The sequence below is a fragment of the Doryrhamphus excisus genome, chromosome 13, assembly GCF_030265055.1.
Source record: "Doryrhamphus excisus isolate RoL2022-K1 chromosome 13, RoL_Dexc_1.0, whole genome shotgun sequence".
Taxonomy (NCBI): domain Eukaryota; kingdom Metazoa; phylum Chordata; class Actinopteri; order Syngnathiformes; family Syngnathidae; genus Doryrhamphus; species Doryrhamphus excisus.
Window position 1 is genome coordinate 1,767,844 of NC_080478.1, and position 19,923 is coordinate 1,787,766.

At 44.6% G+C, this 19,923-nt stretch overlaps 1 protein-coding gene and 1 long non-coding RNA gene across 5 annotated transcripts in view; both read left to right on the forward strand.

Annotated features, from left to right (window-relative positions):
• Positions 1-4,422: 4,422 nt before the first annotated feature.
• LOC131140480 (uncharacterized) lies at positions 4,423-6,335 on the forward strand. Its single transcript, XR_009132419.1, has 3 exons — positions 4,423-4,497; positions 4,805-4,951; positions 5,592-6,335. It is a non-coding gene; the product is annotated as an uncharacterized LOC131140480 (long non-coding RNA).
• Positions 6,336-6,904: 569 nt separating this feature from the next.
• LOC131139957 (neuronal PAS domain-containing protein 3-like) overlaps positions 6,905-19,923 on the forward strand; it is a 146,340-nt gene continuing 133,321 nt past the window's right edge. For 2 of the 4 annotated variants that reach the window (XM_058089929.1, XM_058089930.1), the window contains exon 1: positions 7,754-7,879. In XM_058089929.1, coding sequence (XP_057945912.1) covers positions 7,785-7,879 — 95 coding nt within the window. In that variant the 5' untranslated portion in view covers positions 7,754-7,784. Of the gene's footprint in view, positions 7,880-9,448; positions 10,044-19,923 lie in introns of those variants that run through there. The other 2 variants (XM_058089932.1, XM_058089931.1) reach the window with 2 other exon arrangements.

Below are 19,923 nucleotides of genomic sequence, written 5' to 3' on the forward strand. Positions count from 1 at the left end.
ATTTTGGAATCCTGGCTTCCTGTTAGCTACAAGCTGCTAATGCTTGTTAATCAGGCTAACTGTAAATATTAGCTTATTTTGGAATCCTGGCTTCCCGCTGTCTACTTCCTGACTACTTCCTGTTAGCTACAAGCTGCTAATGCTTGTTAATAAGGCTAACTGTAAATATTAGCTTATTTTGGAATCCTGGTTTCCCGCTGTCTACTTCCTGACTACTTCCTGTTAGCTATTAGCTGCTAATGCTTGTTAATAAGGCTAACTGTAAATATTAGCTTATTTTGGAATCCTGGCTTCCCGCTGTCTACTTCCTGACTACTTCCTGTTAGCTACAAGCTGCTAATGCTTGTTAATAAGGCTAATTGTAAATATTAGCTTATTTTGGAATCCTGGCTTCCTGTTAGCTACAAGCTGCTAATGCTTGTTAATAAGGCTAACTGTAAATATTAGCTTATTTTGGAATCCTGGCTTCCCGCTGTCTACTTCCTGACTACTTCCTGTTAGCTATAAGCTGCTAATGCTTGTTAATAACGCTAACTGTAAATATTAGCTTATTTTAGAATCCTGGCTTCCCGCTGTCTACTTCCTGACTACTTCCTGTTAGCTATAAGCTGCTAATGCTTGTTAATAAGGCTAAATGTCAATATTAGCTTATTTTGGAATCCTTGCTTCCTGCTGTCTACTTCCTGTTAGCTATAAGCTGCTAATGCTTGTTAATAAGGCTAACTGTCAATATTAGCTTATTTTGGAATCCTGGCTTCCCGCTGTCTACTTCCTGACTACTTCCTGTTAGCTATAGGCTGCTAATGCTTTGTTAATAAGGCTAACTGTAAATATTAGCTTATTTTGGAATCCTGGCTTCCTGTTAGCTATAAGCTGCTAATGCTTGTTAATAACGCTAACTGTAAATATTAGCTTATTTTAGAATCCTGGCTTCCCGCTGTCTACTTCCTGACTACTTCCTGTTAGCTACAAGCTGCTAATGCTTGTTAATAAGGCTAACTGTCAATATTAGCTTATTTTGGAATCCTGGCTTCCCGCTGTCTACTTCCTGACTACTTCCTGTTAGCTATAGGCTGCTAATGCTTGTTAATAAGGCTAACTGTAAATGTTAGCTTATTTTGGAATCCTGGCTTCCTGTTGTCTACTTCCTGCCTACTTCCTGTTAGCTATAAGTTGCTAATGCTTGTTAATAAGGCTAACTGTAAATATTACCTTATTTTGGAATCCTGGCTTCCTGTTAGCTACAAGCTGCTAATGCTTGTTAATAAGGCTAACTGTAAATATTAGCTTATTTTGGAATCCTGGCTTCCCGCTGTCTACTTCCTGACTACTTCCTGTTAGCTATAAGCTGCTAATGCTTGTTAATAAGGCTAAATGTCAATATTAGCTTATGTTGGAATCCTGGCTTCCTGCTGTCTACTTCCTGAGTACTTCCTGTTAGCTATAAGCTGCTAATGCTTGTTAATAAGGCTAACTGTCAATATTAGCTTATTTTGGAATCCTGGCTTCCCGCTGTCTACTTCCTGACTACTTCCTGTTAGCTATAGGCTGCTAATGCTTGTTAATAAGGCTAACTGTAAATGTTAGCTTGTTTTGGAATTCTGGCTTCCCACTGTCTACTTCCTGACTACTTCCTGTTAGCTATAAGCTGCTAATGATTGTTAATAAGGCTAACTGTAAATATTAGCTTATTTTGGAATCCTGGCTTCCTGTTAGCTATGAGCTGCTAATGCTTGTTAATAAGGCTAACTGTAAATATTAGCTTATTTTGGAATCCAGGCTTCCTGCTGTCTACTTCCTGACTACTTCCTGTTAGCTACAAGCAGCTAATGCTTGTTAATAAGGCTAACTGTAGTTGGCTAATGTTAGCGGTTTGCTGATTTTTTGGTATTCTTTGATGGAGTTGGCTAATGCTAAAGTCTGCTCATGTTACAAAACATTACAAACTTAGTTGGACTCAATGCGGTGTATTCATAGCCCAACAAGATGGCCGCCATTTTGTACGCTAACGGAATGTTAACTGAAAACCACAGCGGTTCCACTGTTGATGTAATATCTCTTCTGTATTAAATGGGCCTGTAAGAAAATAATATTTGTCTTTTCAAATGAATAAGCGGTCTTCGTTAATGGGCCAATGAAGAACAGGCCGTTTGGCCACCGTACTGTAAAAAGTATTCCTGTCATATGAATGACAGTAGAAGATGTAGTGTCGGAATCAAACAGGCAGCAGGATGTCGGTCGCATTCGAATGCAGCACACCGTTTCTTTGTGTTGCCGTCAAATGAAAATGGGACGTATAGCGAGTGAGGCACGTTGGCGCCTAACGACCTCCTGGTGGCACGGCGTGAAGCCTTCGCCTGCCCTGATGAGCGCTGCCGCCGCTTCATCATGGCCGCCGCCGCCGCCGTCTCTTCTAGACAAGGAAATGGAAGTGGAGATTGAAAACAGACTCACGGGCTGATCTCACGTTATTATGTTGGAAAGAAAAGTGCTGAGGTTGTTGTCATCAGACTCTGGCGTGGTGGTGGGTGGGGGTACACCGGGAAGGGGAGGAGCCTATGTGACCTTTCAACTTACTCCACTACAGAGTCAAAATACGCCCGCGTATGTAGAGTCGTGATGGGAAACTGTGGACTGCGGAGTTAGAAGTGTACCCAGAGTACCCGGAGAAAACATTCAAACTCTCCTGGCTGTGTGACCAACATGCTAACCACTCATCCACTATGCGGTCCTGTAAGTATTACTTTTAAAACAAAATTCAACTAGAAAAACTCTAAAATTTTGAAGGACTCTAACATAGACGATGCCCTGTGGCATACATGGTGGTTGTCTACCATCACAGATTTCTTGTGTGTTTGTATTTCTTGTTATTAGCTCGTGTACTTAATGAGTGTTTGTACTGTGAAGCGTAGTGTGAAGTGGGTGGTCCTTGAACACATCATGATGACAATTAAAAAAACTCTAGAATTTTGAAGGACTCTAACATAGACGATGCCCTGTGGCATACATGGTGGTTGTCTACCATCACAGATTTCTTGTTTGTTTGTATTTCTTGTTATTAGCTCGTGTACTTAATGAGTGTTTGTACTGTGAAGCGTAGTGTGAAGTGGGTGGTCCTTGAACACATCATGATGACTGTAATAAAGTGTGTGTGTGTGTGCTTTGAGAATGATTGAGTTTTCACAGCAGCCATCAAAAGACATTTAAAAAACAATTTGATAAAAGACGGCAAGAGGCCACGCAGCGTCCGAAGGCCCAAAAAATAAAAGGAACGATGATGGCGGCGTCAGACCGCGACGCTGGCGTCCGCCATCAATCATCCCTATGTGTGTGTGTGTGTGTGTGTGTGTGTAGGACAGAGACAAAGACATAAGTCGATGTCTATGATCAATCATTTGCATATGGAGGTGTGCAGCTAAGATACGTGTGTGTGTGTGTGTGTGTGTGTGTGTAAACTTCAGACCTGTAATTGCTGCTAACAGTTCATTCATCACGGCTGCCGAGGCGTTTACGACTAATATTTCAGCTCCCATTACCGCGGCGGCAAGGAGGGCCCACACGCCACTCTGAACTCTGACCCCTGCCAGGCGCTGGCAGGCCGACCCCATCCATCACGGAGCGGAGAGGAAGAAAATATTACAAAGGGAACGTCATTAGTTGGAGCGGAGAGGAGAGACTTCTGATTTTATGTGTCGTTGTCTGATGAAGAGCTGCTTCTCATCATCATCACTCTAAGCTCTTTGGACGTCTTCATCGCTTCTTCATCATCATTTCTTCGCCGTGGCGTCATCATCAGCATCAGTAATCGACTCGGAGGCAAATAATGTCTGCCGGTTTCATTCCAGTTGCTTTTGGACTCGTACAAGATGTACAAGATGTCCTACGGTGCCGCAATGCAGCACAGGAAGTACACTGTCGCTGGGTTTAACTTCTCACCTTTGAGGTGATGAGTTCAAGTACTTCCCGTTGCTGCCTTTAGAAACTCTCCCGATTGGGAATCATCAGAAATAATCTGTTCCACAGTCAAACTGTTTCCTACTTTGTGTTTTAGTGCCAAACAAGCTTCTTCTTCTATTATTACCATCTTCTTATTGCTGATGCTCATCCTTGTTGCATTCAAAGAAACCACGTAACTTATTAAACTCACTTGTAAGAGCATACTTAAATGCAGCAAATTGTTTTAGAGTTTTTTGAGAGGGTTTCATAGTTGAAACAGGTAGCTAGCTTGTTAGCTAGCTCACACTAACTTGTTTTCTCTTGTTAAAATACACAGAAAAGGGAAATACGTATGTGTTCATTGTAAATGACATGTTTACATTTTATTATTCTTAGCTAGTCACTTACTTATTTTGAAGAACATGTCGTTTTGCCACCGGATGTTGGCGCGCTTTTATTTTGGTAGGGAACTTTTCTTGTTCCTGTCTTTGAAAAAAAAAATGGAACCGTGCTAACGTTAATTGCAATCCAACACTACAATGTTCTCACGTATTTTCTCAGGTAAGGTTGTGTGCACTGATTGTTTGTCTTAATATATTGAGAAATAAGCTAATAAGAATGTGTGTTTTCATTGAATTGTTCGTGTTTAAAGTTGTCAAAGTGTGAACCTGGGTGGTGGTTTGTTTATTTACCTTGTGTTTAAGCTAGCGCCCCTGGAAGGCACAATGAGGTATAAAACAGCTGACTAAATATCTCAGACTTTGTGTGTTAATAATATATGATGATAAGTATGTTGTCAAATAAGTTGTTGAAATGTTTGTGTGAAGCAGTATACATCACAATGTCATATTTGTTGTTTATTGTGTAGTTTTCACAGTGCTCGCGGTGCTTGTGATGCAAACTGAGCCAGAAGAATAAAGGCATCTGCTTGAAACGCCACGTCTACATTCACCTTTCACATAAGGACTGTGGAAGGTGGGCAACATTGGAAAGGTTCTGGCGTTCCTCCGCTCTGGTATGTAGCCAAGATGGCGACCAACACTGCACGCTCACCATTTTGAGTGTTTTGACTCCAACATCCATGTACTGTACTGTACTGTACTTGTACGCAGTTCTGCACTCCAAAGACTAAAGCACAGAAGTGCGCCAATTGAGAGACGGCACAATTGATTGGATTATCTTAGTGAGAGGCAGCAGCGCGAGGTGGGCGGGCCTGGAGGTGGTGATGGTGGTCTTCATTAGGAGTCTCTGCTTAGAGCGCAGATCTAATTTAGACTTGAAGCTGCCAGCGACCACTGTGAACTTTTATTGCTATTTAATCTGCTCTATTATTAGTGAGCGCACACACAAAGGACGATTCCAGACAGTTCTGCTTGTGGAGGATGATGGTGGTGTAGTGAAATGTATTACATTTACATCAAGTCAAGCGGTTCAAGTGTAAGAGTCTCAGGTTTGATTCCCAGTATATTAGAAATGTCAATATGCAAATAAGTCTCTGTGGCGAGTTCAAGAACTGAAGAAGGAAGAGGGAATGCGAGCGTCAGTGGGAGCTTTATGTAGCTAGCAAATTAGCTTTTAGCTTAGCATGTATGCTATTTTTTTGTGTTCTCTCTAATACAAATGCTGATAACTAAGAAAATGATTGAATTCATCAGACGAGATGAGCAGCCTTGGTCAGCGGTAGAAGACTCCGAGGTCGCCGAGTGCTCTCTTCACTTACTTGGAAGTCTTCCAGGAGCTCCGCCAATGTACTCTCAATCCAAAGGCGTCTCTCCTTTGTAAGTTTCACTAGTGATGAAAAAGTCAGTCAAATATGTTATTGTCTAAATTAAGGTGACTTTATGCTTCCTTTTTACACCAGTAGATTCTGGGTGCCATAAAAAATTACATTAACCTCACCCTTTTTTTTATTAGTAATTACCTTTAACTAACTTTTTAGGTGCCCTGGCAGTCAAGGGACCTTGGAATTGTCCAGATTTTCCCCTTTAAAAGCACCCCGACCAATAACGTTCATAAATACTCAATAGAAGAATGTATCATTAATCCATGTGGTTGGTATTGGTATCGCTATTTCAGTCCTGGATGATGGGAATAGGAATCAGCAGCATAAGACCCTGATCTGAGCATCCCTATTTATATGTTATGTTACCCACATGTTTGTTTTTATGTTTTCCTTTTCTTTTTTTTTCGCTGAACCTGGCCTCCAAAAGAGCTAGAAAGTGGGACCTGGCAGCTGATCCTTCATAGAACAACTATAGGGACCACAGGCCATGTATTATTTATGTTTGGGCCTGTTTGTGAAGGTTTTTTGTTTGAATTAAGGCAATACATGCATGGCTATATTACCGCAGATGAACTGTTGCTGCCTGTTGCCATAACTTGAGAATAAAACAACTGCAGAACTCAAAGCGATGTTAGAAAAGAGAATGGGAAGAAGCTGAAATCAAATTCAAGGTATTAGGACGGTAGACTAAAAAAGTTTGACGGGAGAGAGACAGGACTGGATTTTTGTATTTTTGTTTACTCTGGCATGGGATTGGGATGGGACAAGATTGTAACTACGTAACCACTACTCTAGGGCTAGGTTCACACGCCATTTTCATTACAAAAAAAAATGGCAGATGTGACGTAATGCAGTCACAAGGAGTTAGGAGAATATGAAACAGGTATAGAATAGGCTTAAGCAGAAAAAAACGATAAATACAAACTAGGTGGGCGAGATGCACCAGAAAAGAATACACACGTCACTCAGGCAGCATGCGGACAAAGCAGTACGATGCCACGCAGCATGGCAAAGTGGCTAGAGGGGCACCTCCTGGCACCGCCCTCTCAGGGAGTCACATGATCAAAAAAAGGAAAGGTCACCAAGGTGGACAAAACAGAGGCAACACAACAGAACGTAACACTTTCATCCGCACCGAAACAATATTCTTTGGAAAACTGCTTCCAGACTTGCGTCCCAGGGTCCCAGCTTTCAGTGGACCCCCACCAGGGGGCCACTGAGATACCGGGTGCCCCCAGAGATAATACATGTACTGCACAGAAACGACAACAATGGGCATTTATGATGCAATTATGAAACAACGACGTAGTAAACCCCCTCCGGGGGGCCCCCTGTGTACAAAAAAACCATCCCGTCCCGTAGCCACTAGGCATCACGTGACTTTGTAGATATTTGTTTATGGTGAATGAAGCTTTTTTTTTCATGATCAACTCAGCGGTTCTCTTCCAGGCTGCACAGAAAACGTGAACAAACAACGTCATCGCTCTCTCTCTCAGCACACGCAAACACTCACGGAGGCTCTCCGACATTCCTCCACACTCTGCACACGCACACGCACACACGCACCCACGCGCGCACACACTTGACGAGCATCTCATCAGCATCACTTCGGCACACACTCCACCGAGGATGGCCGGACACAGGACGCGTCTCTCGGACAGAAAAGCGGAGAAGGTGTCCTGGACGAGGTCCTCTTAGATCCGAGAAGACACCGGCACCATGATCCGGACCAGTGTGCGGAACATCGGAACCTAAAGGAAGAAGTGATAAAAGGAGCGATATTTGTGACACATTCACTCCACTTAGTCCTTTTCTTCATCGCTTTTTTTCTTTCTTTTCGGACCGGGACCATGGTCCGGACTCGCTCCAGAGTTCCAACAGAAGGTTAAAGAAGACGAAAAGAAGGTTTTAGAGTACCTGCTGTGATTCCTACACCCGTCCACGAAGAACCGGGGTGCATCTCAGCGGGACCATGATCAGGATCTTCCCGGACTTTAGCGTACAGGTGACGGCCGCCGGAGGAGGCGGGGGCGGTGGTGGAGGAGGAGGAGGAGGCGGTGGAGGGATGGTGTCCGGAGCCCCGGTGGGTCGGATGCCGGTCCCGGGAGCGACCAACGGAACCCCGCAGAGCCTGCAGGGACTTCCGGGCTACCAGCAAAGGTAAGAGACCTGTAGCTGTAGACCTGTAGAGAGGAGGAAGAAACACATTTAGTCAAAGTTGATGTCTTAAACTAACAATGACTTTTTAAAATAACATTATTATTTTATTCATTGGAATCATGTAGTAATGTCACTAAACAGCATTGCGGTGATGATGATCAAAATGTCCTAAAATGAGTCCAGATCCCTCGGTTTAATCATTTGGCGTCATGGCGTATAGACCAGGGGTGTCAAACATGTTGTGGAGGGCCGAGACGCTACAGGTTTTCTTTCCAGCCGGTCCCTAAAGCAGGTGATTTTAATGATGAACCCTCCTTTGGTTTGAGGAACCTGATGGAGAAACTGCAGTTTCATTCGGCCCTCTGTCGACACTTGCGGCGTGGACAGATAAAGTTTTATATCTCATGACGGCACTGAAATAATCAGGTGGGGCAAAACTGAGATCCCAGTCGATCTAGATCAGCGTGAACGGGTGTTCAGGTCACTTTGTGGAAATTTAGAGCCGATTTCCAGAAGGACGCCGACATCCGACATCATTCCTGCATCCATCCTTCCCTCCTTCCTTTCACTCTTCCACTCAGTCTAAATGATTGCTTCCCCGTCCGCTCAGTGGGGTTGTTTTTTCTAATCATCACAAGCTGTGGGGTGGCACACACACACAGTCAGGTATTACCTGAACAGCAATGAAGTCTCAGAGCTTTGGGGGACATAAATCACAGCGAGGCCCCGCCATGAGTCCTCCATTCTTATTTAAATATGGCCGCACTGAGACCGCCAGGCGGGAGGATTTGTCCCGGGATCATTTCCTGTGACATAAAACCTGCTGGAATTTAACTATGTCGTCATCTGGCGGCTTACGACCTGTCAGAACCTCCCCCGAGGGCTCTCAGAGGGCCCCCGACCTGGGTTTTGACAGCCAGCTTCAACGTTTTGATGACTCGGCCGCCCGCTCCCATGTGACCCCCCCTCCCCAACAAACAACCGGGAGCTAACGTGTGTCCATGCCACCGCTGGACCGCTCTGAACCAGAATAACGCCCCCCCATCCTTAAAGTCACGGCGACGGAGAAACGGCATCACAGGGTCAGAGCTGTGACCTTTACCGGGTGGGTCATGTGACCAGGTTTGTTTTATTTTGTGTGTTTAAAGAGTGCCGAGCGCCTCCACAGCCTTTATTTTCCCGCCACAGCCCCGCCCGCTCCCTTGGTGTTTGCGAATACCCAGCATGCCTTTGACCTTGACAGGTCATTGGCGCGCAGGGAGGATCCTCAGGGTTCATCACGCCGCCACGCGACCACATTACTATGAATTATGATTTAAAAAAAACTCTTAACGATCAGACCGCATCAGATATTATTAGGATGAATGTCTTATTTGACCTTTTATCTACATTTGCGTCATCTTTCCATGTGCAACAAATAATATGTCATAAAAGTTTGACATTCGTGCGCGTGTGCGTGCGCGTAGAACTATGTTTACAATGCACTCGTCCAAATCTGCCCCCCCCCCCCACCCCCTCCCCCGCACTTGCTCGACAGGCTGAAATTGGATGCAACCTGTAAGACGCGACCGGGGGGAGAATTAAATAAAAAGCACACACACACACACTCGCTGGCGGATGCGCGCACACGCACGGAGATCGGCGTGTTTTTGCGCCAGGCTGGAGAGAAAAGACGCGGGATGTGCCAGCCGCCGGAGGAGGGGGGACAAATTGCTCCTCGTCTGGCCGCCCAAAGACGCTCCGGCGCCGGCGTGTAGTGTCGGAGGCTCCGCGGCGCTACTGGCGTGAATGTCAGTCGTTGAGCTACGTCTTGACATCGGCGTGATTTGACGGGGGGTGCGGGGGCGATACAGGCAGACGCGGCGACACCACGCAGGGGAGACGTGAGAGGCTCCGTGGCCGGGGTCCCCCTCATCGTGTCCGGCATGCCGCCACTGCTGCAGCTCGTTGACCGCCTGACGCCTGCGGGCTGCTGAGAGGAAGAGGCTCGCACACGCACGCACGCTCGCACGCACGCACGGACATGGCTTTGTCTTAACGACATGACGCATTGCTGTCACCGCCACGACGCGGGAAGGGACACGAAGTGAGGAATCGAACAACTGCAGGGGAAGATGGCGCCCACCAAGCCCAGCATCCAGCAGGAGCACGCGCGCAGAGAACGGTAACGCGCGGCGCGAGTCATGACCACCGCGCCTTTTGATCGGGAGACGCGTGCGTGTGGCAGTGTTTTGACTGGTGTGTGTGTGCGTGTGCGCGTGTGCGTTTGCACCTTGACGTGCACGCGTGCACGTGTAGTCTGAGATGAGCAACAGTGTGTGTGTGTGTGTGTGTGTGTGTGTAAGAAGTTTTTAGTACAGAGGCATGCACGTGAATGCGCCTGAGCAGAGGTCACGTGACTTCGCTGTGATTGTTTATCTTCTATATAGTATCTATCTCCTCATTTATTTGATGCATATTATTTATTGTATATAGGCTACAATATTCATTACACATATATATATATATATACTATTCATTTTGCATTTTACATATATATTATTTTATTATTATTTTATATAGGTGCATATATAATAAATCATCTATATCAATCAAATCGTATATACTGTATGATAAATGTGTACAAGAAGCAATGTATGTAACATCAATACAGCTCATAAGAAAGATCATATACTGTATAAATCATGTATATAAGACAGATATGTACAACAAATGATGTATATAAGAAATCTTATGTACACTTGATCTGATTTACATCTGATCTGATGTACATTATTTCTCCTGTACATGATCTTATATGCATGTTTTTTCTTATATACATAATTTATCTTATATACATTATTTCTTGTATACATTATTTATCTTATATACACGGTTCATCCGATATACATGATGTATTTTTTCTATAATTGACTTTTTGGACATGATTTATGCACTATTGTTCTTATATACATATCTTAGATACGTTAGTCACCTGTTGACTGTTAGCTTAATTGTAGCGACAGGGTGAGGCTTATCAATGAGACGTACGCCAGCTTGCTGGGGCTGTTTTTTAAAACGATAGTCATGGTTCTTACTTGTGGCTTTTGAGTGCGTGTCCACCTGATGGTGTAAATTGTCCTTGGTCCTGTCATGAGTCTGTCCTACGTGTTCCAGAATGCAGAGTTTGTGGCCTCTTTCCCACCGCTGGTGTCCCTTAAGCAATAATCCCGTCAGTACACTTCAATACGAATACTGCGTACCACTCAGTACCTGAGTGTGGGGATTTTGACAGTGTATTACCGTCCCGAATCCTTTAATCTTTACACTAGTGCTGTCGAGAGATTAAAGAAATGAGGGATTAATTAATTATGACCGATGATCTAATTAATCTCTCTTTTAATCTAACTTAAACATAACTACGGAAAGCTCTCACCTTGAGTGATTTTCATTGAAAAGATGACATTATTGTGGCAAATGTAAATATTGATACACTGTATGAGAAAAGCGTGCCTCATGAACAGACATGAAGATGTAGAAGGAACCATTTCCATTCAGCTCTGTTTGAGATTAGACCCAAGGGCTGCCTGTGACTTTTAGTTTTGAACACCAGGGGGGATTATTGCTGCAAGCAGGAGAATCCCAATGCATAAAACACCTTTTATAAACAGTAAAGTTAGAGACCGTGATATTTATTTGTAATTTCATTTGCCTCTTCATTGAAAAAATGAAAAAAGAATCATGTCGGAGACTGGAGAAGAAGGAGGAAGTGATGTTACTTCGAGAACCTGGCCTAATTTCAGAGAAAAAGTAGCTTTGGGACCAAAAATCAGTGAATTTGCTTTGTGAATGCTGAATGGTGAATGTGTGGGAATCCACTGGATATCCTACGACAGTATCAGGTTTAATCATGATATCATTTGTTGTGCAGCCCGAGTTAGGCGTTAGCAGGATATCACAATAGTATTTCAAATGATTTGTCACAGAAGCCGTTAATAATTTCTGGTGCATTTGATGACCCATACGAGAAACGGGTGACGCGTGTAGCAGCACGTTGTGTATTGTGCATGCGCGGCGGTGAAGGAGTTAAACCTGAAGCAGGTGATGGAGTTAGTCAGGTGCATGCGGCGTTGTGACACGCAGACGTTTTTATTTTTCCGCGGTGTAACCTCGACACCGACATCTGTCGTTACCGCGGCGCCGTGGATCATTTTGTTCCGGCTGGCTGAGGACGCCTCCCTCGCCGGCCCGCCGCTTTTATGGCCTCCGCTTTAACAAGGCGACACCTGCTCCGCTGCAGATGACGCTTGCCGCTGAGGAGCGCCGGGCCCGCAAAGATGGCGGCCGTCCAGGGGAATTCTGGGATGTTCGCTAGGTGTGCACATTGCCTGTGATGACGAACAACAAGCTACAATAATCACAGAAGGGAGTTTCTGCAAATATTTCATGGTATGTTTTCAGGAGACAACACTAAAGAAACGATACTTTGTACAATGTAAAGTAGTCAGTGTACAGCTGGGATAACGGTAAATTTGTCATGTGACGTGTTAGTGTTACATTGTGTGAATGGGGAACATCTGAGTTAAATTTGGTGTTACCTTTTGATCACTGGGCGTTTAACTAACCACTTCATGACAAAGATGTCCTCCTGAAGACGACAGACGATGGACATGGATTAGTGGAACCATGTCCTGTGGTCGTTATGTATGGTGGAGGGAGTGTCCTATATAATAATAATAATAATATATATAATAATAATGGATTCGGTTTTAGATAGCGATTTTCAAGGTACTCACGGTGATGTGAAGCCATTATTCATTGATTCCTCAGTCACACACTGGTGCTGATAATGTATATCTGTAGTCACAGCTGCCCTGGGGTTGTCTGATTTGCACCAATTTTCACCTCCGACCACCACCAGACATTTATAAACCAGAGTGGGTGAAGTGCCTTGCCCAGGGACACAACAACTGTAACTGGGTGGAGTGAGGATCAAATCGCCAACCTCCCAGTTTGTGGACAATCTGCTCTACCTCCTGAGACGAGAGAGTGATGTTTGAACTGCTAAGTTGCGAGTGTATGGGGCTGCATGAGTGCTGCCGGCACTGGGGAAACTGATCCTAGGCCAGTATTCTAACATGATAAAGACCGCAGAGACGACCACTTGTACAAGTTGAGGGTAAAGGTGATGGACCTAAACCTTACTGAGCATCTGCAGATACCGTGTACTGTATCTGATGGTAATGGACTACACTGTGAAAGTCACACACTCAGGAACTAAGTACACAGTGTACACAGTATTCTGTACATACTGAAGTGTTAGCTTAGATGGGTGATGTTGCCTCAGTGCAGGACAAAAAAACAAGGATGAAGATCAGTTCAAGGTTCCGACTGTGACACGAGTCAGAGAAAAGGTCAAAATGCAGCACCGGATTAACAGCCGTTAGCATATGCGTGATGTTGGAGATGTTAGAGAGCATAGAGTGGACAGGGAAGCTCTACACTGGAGCTCACTGGCTCAGCTTGACTTCATGTTCATATAGTTTCAAAGCATGAAGATGAGTGGTTAGGGTGCAGGCCACACAGCTAGGAGACCTGGCTTCGATTCCCCGCTCGAGCATCTCTGTGTGGAGTTTGCATGTTCTCCCCGTGCATGCGTGGGTTTTCTCCGGGTACTCCGGTTTCCTCCCACATTCCAAAAACATGCTAGGTTAATTAGCCACTCCAAATTGTCCATAGGTATGAATGTGAGTGGGAAACTTATAGGGTTGTGGGTGTGCTGGAGTCTATCCCAGCTGTCTTCTTGGGGCAAGAGGCGGGGTCCACCCTGGACTGGTGGCCAGCCAATCACAGGGCACATATAGACAAACAACCATTCACACTCACATTCATACCTATGGACAAGTTGGAGTGGCTAATTAACCTAGCATGTTTTTGGAATGTGGGAGGAAACCGGAGTACCCGGAGAAAACCCACACGGGGAGAACAAACTCCGCACAGAGATGCTGGAGGGTGGAATCGAATTTCAGTCTCCTAGCTGTGTGGCCTGCGCACTAACCACTTGACCGCCGTGCAGCCCACCAGCAATAACAAAATACATAAAAGCTAGTAATTTTTAAAATTCCAATGTATGCTTATTTGGCATAACGAGTTAGCGGTGTTCATAATGTATATTGTTATTGTATCAGAATGACTAAATATATGACAGAAATTTAGGCTGAAAAATCATTAACAATATGTACCAATATATGTGTTGTTATTGTTGCAGTAAATTAGGTTAAATCACTTTAAATACATCAGACAACATCATAGTTTTATTTACATATCTGGCCATGGCGCTTGGACATGACATTTTTATGGACGCTGTCGGAAAAAGTGAAGAAAAAAATATGGACAGCAAAACAAATATGTTTAGAAATACAAAAGAACTTCTAATGTTTATCTTTTTAAAATGTCCGTTTTTAACATAAAACCATATGTGTTGGATCCTGAATACGATCCGGAAGTAGAGACTTTACAGTCAATTGGAAGACTTAGCAAAAACCCTTTGGAAAGCTACTGGAAAAGTGGTTACTGGTAACTTCTGGTTTGGGGACCACTGACTTACCGTGTATGAACTGACCGTGGTATCGTACTGTACGTCCATCCTTAGTAGAAATACGGTCATTACACGTTTTCTGCGGGGCTACCGTGTTTAAAAAAAAAACTTGAGTAGACCCACTGACCTTGGTGGAAAAAGGCTATTAGCAACTCCAGACATCGCTGAGGTAACACTCACCCCACTTCCTGTATGCGCACTATATAGTGCTACACAGACAAGTGCAGTTAGGACACTTAGAAATTGTTATGCTCGCCTGGTTCCGTTCCACACGGGGAAACATTTCCTGGCAGCCGTTGCTAAAACACAGAGCGAAGCAGAGATGGGGGAGGGCATGCCCATATGAGGAAGTCCAGATTGCGGTGGTTGAACATGAGAACACAACATTTATATTCATTCAGAAAAAAGTGGACCAAGCATAATGGGTCCCCTTTAAGGCCATCACCTGGAAGAGTCACAGCTAAAATTGCCTGTCAGAAGAAGAAAAGTGTAGGTTGTGTGTAGCGGACCATGTGTGTGTAGCGGACCGTGTGTGTTGTCCAGGGAACTATTTAGTGTTTGTGTGTTTGTTTTGCTCCTAGTCCACTAAAGCTTTTCCTGGCAGCAGCAGCAACAGTGGTTCAGATCTTGGCAGATTTCATCATCTTATCTTCAAACCGCTTGCAGGTGTGTGTGTGTGTGGGGGGGGGGGCTAAAAGCATTGGAGTTGAGCGTGCACGTGTGTGAAGTGCACTTAAAAAAAAAATCTGTGTCTAAAACGCTGACGAGTACATTTAAAATTCTTGACTAATCATTAAAAGGAGGAGCGATTGTAATGGTGAAATGTCATGTATTTGTACACCCCACATATGCAGTATTACTGTAGAGGAGCGATCGCAATCACAGTTGTTAGCCCAATTCCCTGCAATGCACAGAGACACATACTGGGTATGTGAACAACCCAAATACAGCCCAAATATTACTGAAGGAGGAGCGATTGCAATCAGTGCATGTGTTTACATATTTGTATCCATTTGGTCAGCCAACACACACACACACACACACACACACACACACACACACAGCCCAAGTATATTATCGTAGATGAGCAATCGCAATCAGAGCTCCACCGCCAGTTCCATCAATCGGCGTGTTTATGTCAATGCCAAGGAGAAACACCGATATATTTTTTTATGGATAGTTGTGGTAGAAACATCAAAGAGCGTCCGACGATCCCACGTCAGCGGCGTCCCTGAATGCCTCACGCAGACTCCCGGCGGCGTGATGGCGTCTGCATGTTGATGGATAGTTTGTCTGGCCGTCGTGTGAGAAATGAAGGCAAACGCTGCCCACCAGGATGCGAATCAATCCTCCGAGTGACGCTTTGTCTCAGCCAGAAAGTGTACACATTTGTCTGTAATTCATCTTTTAATTTCTGCCGTCGTTCATCCGTCATCCTCGCCCTCCAACGCTACGCTCACCGACGGCCTCCAATCCGACGCGCCATCTGCTGCTCGCCTCCCCCCTTCTCCACCCCCCTCCAGGCAGTTTTGGCTGAGCTGCTGCAGCGTGCGGATCCATTTCTGGAGGCATTTGAGCCCCGATAGGCATCTGGAGAAGACCAAATTAATTTCCAGGTAGAGAGCGAGGAAGCGAGTGGGGGTGGAGGAGGAGGACAGGCTTCATAGCCAAGATTCCGCTATCAGCAAGATGATGGCGTTGACGACTGAAAGAGGCTGTGACATCAAGTGTTGGACAAACACCGTTTAGTAGCGGTTGCAGCAATTTAGGGGCTGCATCCATCTGAGGATTTTGTACCCTCGACATACGGAGGAGACGCCTTCAGAGGCGCATCCGAAATCAGTCAAGCCTTCTGGAGAGTTCTGGCTTACGGGGCAATGTTCGCATCTTTATCGTTACATGTCAGCTTTGCACACATTTAAATCATTTTTAAGTTACACCCTGGACTGGTGGCCAGCCAATCACAGGGCACATATAGACAAACAACCATTCACACTCACATTCATACCTATGGACAATTTGGAGTGGCTAATTAACCTAGCATGTTTTCGGAATGTGGGAGGAAACCGGAGTACCCGGAGAAAACCCTCGCATGCACGGGGAGAACATGCAAACTCCACACAGAGATGGCCGAGGGTGGGATTGAAAGATTCCAGAGTTAAGATTCATAATTCCACATTCACGCCCCCGCAAATTTGCAGATTTGTGATCACTAGAAATGTTTTTGTTTGTGGGAAAATGGAAGAAAAGCTCAGTTTTGGTGCTAGCCTGATGACCAGGCTAAACGTTAGACCACATTAGTAAACGGACGTGGAAACAGTCACTATGTTTACATGCAGTCAGTATTCCGGTTCAGGTCAATTTCGGAATAACGCTAATGTGTGGTCATGTGTGGTCTTTGTAAACAATCAGCGATGCATGCACGGACAACGTCATGACGCAATGCACGTCATTTACATTTCTTCTTCCTGTATCCAAAACAACAAAAAGCAACACCAACAAGGCGTATGATGAACAACCCGGGTACCCGCTAGTAGTTGCCTTTCTTTGTGCTATGGTTTCCTCCTCGCTCCAAAAATGTGCAGTTTTATGTTCCGCCATGTTTTCAAATTCAATACTTCCTGTCAAAGACCCAAGATTCCGTTCAAATTAAACATGCGCAGAACACAATCAATATTCCCTTTGACAGGGATATCCCGATATACACTACCGCTCAAAAGTTTAGGATCACTCTGAAATTTTTTTGTCCAGTCTGAGATATGGATTTTTCTTGGCAGTCCTGCTATGAAGTCCAGCATCCTGAAGTAGGCGCTTTACTGTTGATACTGACACTGGTGATTGATGGCTACTATTTAGTACAGCTGCCAGGTGACCACCTGTGTGGCGTCTTTGTCTTAAACTACACACTCTCACATATTTGTCTTCTTGTGTAGCGTTTTTCTGTCCTTGTTAGACCCAGTTTGTGCTGCTATCTAAAGGGAGTAGTTAACAGCATGGTAAGATATTTTAGTTTTATTTTAGACTTTTAGATGGCTTTTCTAATCATCTATTAGCCTTATAAAATGATGAAGTTGGATTAGCAGCCATACCAGGAGATTGATGCAGAGGACTGACAGTTGTTGATAGTAGGCCTCTATGCAAAAATCTACATCCTTCTTTGAAAATCATCTCATTCATTTTAATTGTTTGTGAAATGGATAAAAATGTTTGTGAAATGCATGAAAATGTGTTTTTCTTTGGAAAACAAAGACATCTGCAAGTGATGCCAAACTTTTGAGTGGTAGTGTACATGACCCAATATTCAGGATAGAAAAGGAGAAACCCAAGGTGAATAAAACTTGCAGTGTTTGGTCCCTCCATGGGAGAATTTGACACTCCTGTTTTAGACCGCGACTGATTCCATCTGTGCTATCCATTATCATTCATGAAAGCTGAGTATCTATATACAGTCAACCTCGGATATATCGGACTCGGATATATCGGAAATTCACTCACAACGGACAGATAAAAAAGAAGCGATTTTTCTGTAATGCATTTCCAATAAAAATTCATTGCATATATCGGATTTTTTATAACGGATTTCGCCTATTTCGGACAAAATCTCCAGTCCCGTTCCAATGCATTTCCATGAAATTTCCCTGGCATATATCGGATGGCCGCATCGTGGCGCTCCGATTCGCCGAATCGTGACAGGCCGCTATACGACGTCATTTGCAGCGTTGCCTGCGCGTCCAGGTACATTGGAAACATAGTCAAGGAAGTGCCTTTTTATAACGGATAAAATCCCATTTACTCATATACCGGATATAAATCCCATATATGCATAAAACTGACATTTTCCGGTATACGCATATAACGGATTTCGTTTATATCGGACAAAACCAGTGGGAACAATTGAATCCGATATATCCGAGGTTTACTGTATTTCATACTGTATACTATGTTTAAAAAGTGTGTCTAGGGCTTAAACCTTGTGCGCTCATTGGCTTCTATTGTTGTGAATGAACACTGGCAATTAAAGAGAGAAGGAGTGGCGTACAATGGCATAATTCAGACTTCCGTGTCCAAAATCGAGTTTTAATGGCTGTCAATTCTGGAAGGTAACCCCTGCAAATGGTTCTACTACCGCATGACATTCTCTATCAAGCAACGTCCAATGTTGGACTCCGCCAGTCTGTGATGTCTTGGCGTCAAAGATTCAAGCGTCCCCCGCCTCCTGTTGACTTTCATTCGGTGACGGAAATTCCTGTCAGCTCAAGTGGGAATTGGACAGTCTGAGACAGAGAGAGGCAGAGGAGTGAATCAAACGCACCCGCCGGCTGGATGAGTCTCTCTCCGAGCCTGGAGGAGTGTTTGTTTTGTGTCACTGGAGGAGATTGACGTGCGGAGTGTCCACATCGCACACGTTGTCTTTTATTTTGACATTTCATCTCCCTCCATTTGTCAAAGCGTGTGGAGATAGGGTTAGCGTGGCGCTTGTGCTGCTAAATGAATAAAAGGTAGACCGCGGTGAAAAGACACATTTGTATGCAGTCAGAGGCTCCGCCCCCTTACGGCAGAGGTTGGTAGGAGGTTTTCATGGCAGGAAGTTGAGTGTTAAAGCGATGATGCCTGCTTTCTTGGTGTTGTGAAGCTCAACACGTAGAAGAAAACCAAAATCACTTTGTTGTTGTTGTTGTTGTTGTTTTTGCGATTAGAGCAGATTGTTTTTGTGCAGACGAGCACGTAAAGACTGTCATCAGAGAAGGAAGGTAGAGACCATACCGACTCTTCTTTGGCAGCATAACACATACCAAGCTTCTTTGGTCGTAACCGTGGCAACAGTTTGTCACCAGACAACAATACCTATGCATTCCCCGCATGGACTCACGTAAAAACGTCCACATCTTTGCCTCCTTGTCATGTCCCGTCTGTCTCTTCTCATTTCCTCCATGCCCGTTCTTCCTTGTCTCCTTCTCCTGTGTCCTTAGCTCCTCTTCCTTGCCCAGCCTCCTGGTGTCTCCTCCTGGTAGACAAAGTGTGTAATCAGCTCAGAGCTGCTGACGGTGCAACCTCGCGCCTCACTGCTAATGTCTACCTGTCCTTGAACGCACACTTCAATTATGCCACGCCTTAAAAACACACACACTCACAATACAGGATATACTACGTACTGCATATGTACTCACTATTTTACTTTTCATATTTCCGTTGAGCTTTTTTTCTGACATTCTATGATATTCTATTTTGGGCTCTGTGATTGACAGGCGATCAGTCCATGACGGTGGACCCGGCCTCTTGATCATGAAGGCAGACATTTTTTATTCTTCTGTGGGCTGCACGGTGGTCGAGTGGTTAGCGTGCAAACCACACAGCTAGGAGACCCGAGTTCAATACCACCCTCGGCCATCTCTGTGTGGAGTTTGCATGTTCTCCCCGTGCATGCGTGGGTTTTCTCCGGGTACTCCGGTTTCCTCCCACATTCCAA